We start from the raw sequence: 6,817 nt of genomic DNA, 5'->3' as shown, positions 1-6,817 counted from the left end.
TCTCCAGCCCTATTTATTTTTATTTATTGTGTGTGTGTGTGGCCAGCTCAGCCCACCAGGGGGCGGGGCTGGCTGGCATGTGGTGCTGGGGATCGAACCGTGGTCCCTGTGCTTTGCCAAGCTTGTTTCAAGTAGGTGCTTTAGACCACTGAGCCATCTCTCCAGCCCACCTTTTGACCTTGAACCATGTAAAATGTATTTCCTTTTAAATTTTCTAATTTGAAAGAATGATAAAAGACAAATAGAAATATTAAAATGTCGGCTACATACTACCCTGAATCATATTGTATATGAGCTTTGCAAAAAGCCTGGCATTCAGTAGGCTGAGGAAGATGATGGAGTTTGAGGCCAGTCTGGACTACATAGTTGAGTTCAAAGCCAGCCTAAAAAGGAAAGGGAGGGAGGGAGGGAGGGAAGGAGGGAGGGAGAGAGAATGAGACCCAGCCAGTGCACAGGAGAGGCCCCAGGTGGTGGGGCTGGGAAGCTGAAGGTTCCCCAGTAACCCCCTTCATTCCCTCCTGCAGATCAACATGTACCTGACATCACGTGTCCTGTTTGCCCTGTGTCGCCTGGGCGTGGAGAAGGGCTACATCCCTGAGCCCAGGTGGGACCTGTTCCCTCTGCACACCGGGGTGATTTGGGGGATTGTGCTGTGGCTCTTCGAGTACCACCGGCACACGCTGCAGCCTTCACTGCAGTCCTCCATGACCTACCTCTATGAGGACAGCAATGTGTGGCATGACATCTCGGACTTCCTCCTGTATAACAAGAGCCAACCTTCCAAGTAACAGGGCCTGCAGTGTCTCTGGGGGCTCCTCTACCCAGCCTGGAGCCGAGGCCATGGCCAGTTGTGGCTGGAAGTCTGGCTCCATATGCAAACCCTCCCAGAGGACCCTGCCTTCTCCAAGTTGTGGCCTCACACTCCAGCTCGCATCAGTCCAGGATTCCAGTTGCTGAAGTAAAAGCACTGATGTTCCCAGTAGGTACTTTGGGATGGTATGAAAAGTGGAGAAATCTACCTGAGGAGTTTTGGGCTTGGATCCAGCTGTGCTGCTAATTTACGCAAGTCGCACTCTGCTCTGGGGCTCAGGGGTCCCGGAGGGAGCTTGAGGAATACCTTGGGAGTAGGGTCTTTTTCTGGTGAGTGTGTTGGGTCTTCCACTGTCCTTGGATAATACAGGACTCCTTGCTGGTGGGCTGTGGGTTGCAAATGCTTAAAAAAATCAAGTTCCTTTTCTCGTATGTACTGAAGAGGTTCTAGAACCTCACTGCCTAAAAGAAACACAACATGAGTCATATATGTAATGAAAAGTTTTCTAGGGCTGGGGCTACATCACCAGTGATAGAGCTCTTGCCAAACATGTATTAGACCTGGGTTCCATTCCTAGCACTGGGAGAAAGAAGTAGAAACGAATGAGGTTAATCTTAATTACATATTTTTAACCTAATATTTTGAAAATACTGTTATTGAACATGTGGTTAATATAGAAAATTAATGAGTTACATTCTATTATTATTATTATTATTATTATTATTATTGGCAGAACCGGGGATTGAACTCAGGCCCTTGTGATTGCCAGGGAAGCGCTTATTTCACTGAGCCATCTCCCCAGCCCCTACATTCTTTTATTTTTATACTGAGTCTTCAAAATTGGGTGTATAATTTATACTTTCTGCACACCTGGATTTGGACCAGCCTCATGTCCAGGGCCCAGTAGCCATGTGTGACTTGTGGGCTACAATACTGGACAACACAGATGCATTTCTACCCTTCCAGAAAGTTCTAGTGCACTGTGTGGGCCTGGAGCTTGGGGGACATGAATTTGAGTCCCTACTCCATCTAAGTGTAACCTTGGAGGAGGTCTTGACCCCTCTGAGCCTCAGTTTCTCATAAAATGAGGATAATCATAATAACTGGTGTGCAAATTGGGCTCTTACCACTACAATTACTGCCACTACTACTAATGACTCCAATTTAGTGAATTCCTACTTCCTCCTGGGTGCTTTGCACATACAGTTTTTAATCTGTACAATGAGTACAAGTGTGTGTGTTAATCTCGGTTTTATTTTTGTGGCCAATTTAAAGATGTAGAAACTGAGGATGAGCGTCAGAGAAGGGGCTATGATAGCCAAAATCGATTTTGAACCCAGCTGTGTCTTATTTCAAAGCTCATTTTTTTTTCAGTGCCTTGTTTTAAAATTTAAAACCTAACCCCTGCTGTGCAAATGTAAGCTACTTACAGGATCTGACCTGGAGAGGGACACAAAGGCCAATGCCTGCAGGGACAAAAGTGAAATGCCCGGGCACTGTGCAGGTGGGGGTGACAGGATGCAGGGGCCTGGCGCCCAGGGGAGCCATCAGGTGTTCTGGAGCCACACAGGTGTGTCTGTGAGCGACACATCATTTGTCCAAGGGCTATCAAGTTGAGATTCAGGCTAAGAGCTGAATAAGAGTTATATAATACTTCTGTTAATATACGGAGCCCAGGGAAGCTAAGGCAGGAGACTTGGAAGTTCAAGACCCACCTGTGCAATTTAGCAAGACTGTGTTTCAAAATAAATTTTCTTAAAGGTTGAGGAGGCTGGGGATGATGTAACTCAAAAGTAAGCCATCCCTAGCTTTGATCCCCAGTACCTCTCCCCCAAATTAATACATCTAATTATATATATATATATATATATATAAAATTTGGGGGAGAGATACTGGGATATATATATATATATATATATATATATATAATATTATATATTATTATTATATATCACTGCAACCAGAAGCAGTGATGCATGCTTGTAATCTCAGCTATTGCCAAGACTGACAGGAAGATCACAACTTTGAGACCAGCCTGGGCAACTCAGGTCCCCCACCCCCTGCCCCCTGCATGTTTTTTTTTTTTTTTTTTTCCCCTGAGAAGTTAATAGAAGTGTGCACAGGAGTCACTGAGGGGTTTATTAAAATTCAGATTCTGATCTAGAGGGCCTGAAGTGGGGCCCAAGGGGCTTCACTGGGCTGGGGGGCCCTAGCTGAGCCTCACCCTGAGTGATGAGATGGAGCTGATGGTTATTTTCCTCCTGTGACCAGTGTGCCCTGGAGCTGTTGGTGGTTGAGGTGCGATCCGCAGTGTTCTCCTCACAGCAATTTACTCCAAACTTGGAGTACTTAATCTTGGAGATCCTTTTACTCACTCTGGAGGTTGTAGGGAGGGAAGAGGTACATGTCACTCCTCTAACGCACCTGGCCTCTGTGCCCTCTAATTTACCACTCCCCGTGCATTGGCAACTTCTCCAGTGGCTGCCCCCCATATCCTCCTGCCTGAGGACTCGACTTGCCCCTGGTGCCTGCTTTGCCACCCTACAGCAGATATTTTTTTTTTTTTTTTTTTTTTTTTTTTTGCGGAACGGGGGATTGAACTCAGACCCTTGCGCTTGCTAGGGAAGCGCTTATTCCACTGAGCCATCTCCCCGGCCCCTATAGCAGGTTTTAAGGCGCTGGAGAATTAACTTGTCCCTTGGAGCAGTCCTCAGCCAAGGACCGATAGGTGCCACGGATAACCCCAAGGTCCTCCACTCAGTAGGACTAGCTGAGAACACAGCCTCCCTGTTGTCCCCACCTCACTCACTGCCAGTGCCTCCTGGGATTGCTGATCACGTAAACCACTTGCACTGAAATCCTCCTTTTCACATCTGCTGTTGAGGAATTGAAACTAGACTCAGTCTCTGCTACAGCAGGGGGAGAGACTGTGTCATGGGGTGGTTAGGGACATGAGCTTGGGGACTGGAGTGCTTGCCCCAGGCCTGGCCCCTCTGTTTCCTTGGACAAGGGACTCACCTGTCTTGTGCCCCAGCTTCTGCATCTGTAAACAGGTAGTGTCATAGTGCGTACCTCATGGGGGGCCGGAGGATTAAACAGTGCCACACACGAAGTGAGCAGGCAGTAAGTGCTGCTGTCGCTTGTGGCACTGCCCGAATATGTACAAGGAAGCGTGCTCCTAGGAACTGGGCACACCCTGCTCTTAGCCTGTCCGACCCCACAGCTGAAGGTGGAGCCTTGGCTGCCTGCCCTCCCAAAGGAGGGCTTGGCCGGCTCTGCCACCGACTGTCTCTGCTCTCTAAGAATAGGTTTCCCTCGCAGATGGCATCTCTCTGAATCCTGCCAGAGCATCTGGTGCCTCCAACTGCACGCCCCAGGGAGGAAGGCGGGGTGGTCCCCACTGAGGAGCAGGGTTCTGGCTTCCAGCAGCTCTGGGAAGAGTGCCCGCCTCCTTCCTAGCTGAGCCTCCATTTGCTACGATCTGTAGAACAGGGATTACCAAAGGGCCCTTGGCATATCGAGCCACTACAGTCCCTGAATGCTAGTTCCAGAAACAGCACAGTGGTTTACATCTAACCTGTATTTATTAAACTCCTGTTACATTCATATTATCTTTTATTTGACATGTGTGACTGTAAAAAAAAAAATCATTTTAAATCAGTAATACATACACTTAGTCCAAAACTCAAATGGTATAACGGGGTATAGATGGGGAAAATTAGGTTCCCTTGTGCACGTAAGCTCCACCCAGGTCCCTCTTGCGAGGGGTACACGGGTCACACTTCCCCCGCACTGCACAGCTGTCTCTTGTCAACTCTGCTCTTTACCACTTCCTCCTGGTCCTCTGGTTTCTCTTTGATGAATAATCCAAATAAAAGTAACTCTCTGAGCCCATGTGGCCTCCAGCCTCAATCCATCCTCTCGAATGGTCCAGGCACATCCCTGTCTGAGCAGGGTGACCCCGAGTCCGCCGCCTGTAACTCCCTGTACGCAGGGCCCGGGACTCCGAGTAACCCGTGATGAGAGACAGCAGGGAAGTTCATTTCGGCTCTTCTGCTCTGCTCCCAAATTAGAGCTTGTTAAGGAAGCCCACGGGCGAGGCGATGAGTCACAGGCTGAGACGCCGGGCCACGCACGGACTGTCGCTTGCCACGGGGCTCCGGCTCGGAGGCTCTGCACGCGGCAGGCGCACGGCGGGCCCGTGAGAACGAGGCTGTGAAACAGGCATCCCCCTCAGACAGCACAAGCTGCGGCTTCAGATGGTCACTTTCTTTGACAAATGAGAGGGTATTATAAAAAGAAATGTTAATTCCTTCTTCCCTTGTCTCCCTGCAGACTCCCAGGGAGAGAATGTCCTGCTTCAGTCTGGAAGGGCGTTTCCGAGAGGGTTTTAAGCTTAGGGCCCAAGTGGAGCACCCAGGAGGGCTCAGTGCTGAGCTTTGGTCTGAGAAGCAGCTTCTGAATGGAGGAGTCCCTGTCTACTGTCCTGGGCTCCGCGCTGCGAGCTGCGGTGGGTGTCATGACGTAATAAACAAGAAAGAGGGTGAGGTGGAATTGAAATGGAGGTCCCAGGCTGGCTGAAAAAATCCTGTTCTCCCTGCTCTTCCGGGCTCCTCACCCTGGCCCCTCCCAGAGTACTGGCCTGGTCACACCCGCTCTTTCAAGATTTATTTTTGGGGGCCAAGGAGACGGCTCAGTAGAATAAGCGCTTGCCTGGCAAGCTCAAGAGCCTAAGTTCAATCCCTGGTTCCGAAAAAAGATTTATTTTTGTTTGTTTGTTTTTACATGGGGTCTTGCTATGTAGTTTGGGCTGGCCTGGACTCACTATGTAGCCTCAGCTGGCCTTGAACTTGCAGCTATCCTCCTGCCTCAGCCTCTTGAGTGCTGGGATTACAGGTGTGCACCACCTCGCCTGACTGACATTTTACTTTGTATCTCACTATGCAGTTCAGACTGGCTGTTAAGTCATTATGCAGTCCATACTAGCCTCAAATTCTGCCTCAACCTCCCAAATGCTTGGATTACAGGCCCCGTCTAAGATACTTCTTTCAGAGTGTCCTTGCTTGGGTGTGTGATGACTCCCTCTGCAGACTACTGTTTTCACTGTGCTGTTTCCAAAGTGCATTCAAGTGGCCTGGGAGATGGCTCCGTGGAATAAGCACTACCCTGGCAAGTGCAAGGGCCTGAGTTTAATCCCTGGTTCCACCAAAAAAAGAAAAAGAAAAAAAAAAATGTATTCAGTAAAATACATAGGATTACGAAGGAAATCTATTATAATGAGTATTGAGATAGTTTCCAAAAACATGCTAGGTGGGGGACCAGGGATATAGCTCAGTGGCATAAGGGCCTGCCTGGCAAGCACAAGGTCCTGAGTTCGAGTCCCACTACCACAAAAAAACAAAAATATGCTAGGCAAGTGTTCTATCACTGAGTTATACCCTCCCACCCCATAATGTTTTTTAAATTTGTGATTTAGGAATATAATGTAGGTTCTATTTTTTTTAACCAAGTGTGGTGGTGCATACCAGTAATCCCAGCTCTTAGGAGGCTCAGGCAGGAGAGTTGCTGTGAGTTCAAGGTGAGCCTGAACTACATAGTAAGATCCTGTCTCAAAAAAACTAACTTAAAAAAAAGGAATATATGCTCTTTTTAAAAAATAATAATATTAAATAAAAGACCTCGGGCAGGTCCCAAACTGCCATGGTCTCAATACCTCAAAATCCTTGCAGCAGCTAGGACCTATGGAACCAGCTGTGATTTCTAGTAATAATAAAGCCCCAAGCACTCCCAATAGTCCTCTAGGTCTGCCTCGTAAATTCAAAGTTGAAGAAGATACAATGTTAGAAAGGCTAATGCGGGGTATGGTGGCTTACTCCTATAATCCCAGCATTCAGGAGGCTGAGGCTGGAGGATTGCCATGTGTTCCAGGCTAGTCGAGGCTCCATAGTGAATTCAAGGCAATTCTGGACTACATATCAAGGCCTTGTCTCAAAAAAAAAAAAAAAA

The 6,817-nt window shown here is 48.1% G+C and overlaps 1 protein-coding gene across 1 annotated transcript in view; it reads left to right on the top strand.

The window, feature by feature from the left end:
• Pxmp4 (peroxisomal membrane protein 4) overlaps positions 1 to 1,450 on the top strand; it is a 13,001-nt gene extending 11,551 nt beyond the window's left edge. Inside the window, exon 4 of the mRNA XM_004630822.2 lies at positions 525 to 1,450. Coding sequence (XP_004630879.1) covers positions 525 to 788 — 264 coding nt within the window. The 3' untranslated portion in view covers positions 789 to 1,450. The remainder of the gene's footprint in view (positions 1 to 524) is intronic.
• Positions 1,451 to 6,817: the final 5,367 nt, after the last annotated feature.

This window comes from Octodon degus, unplaced genomic scaffold (assembly GCF_000260255.1).
Source record: "Octodon degus isolate 3935 unplaced genomic scaffold, OctDeg1.0 scaffold00037, whole genome shotgun sequence".
Lineage (NCBI taxonomy): Eukaryota > Metazoa > Chordata > Mammalia > Rodentia > Octodontidae > Octodon > Octodon degus.
Note: the sequence above shows the minus strand (reverse complement) of the source record. Positions and strands in the feature narration are given on the sequence as shown.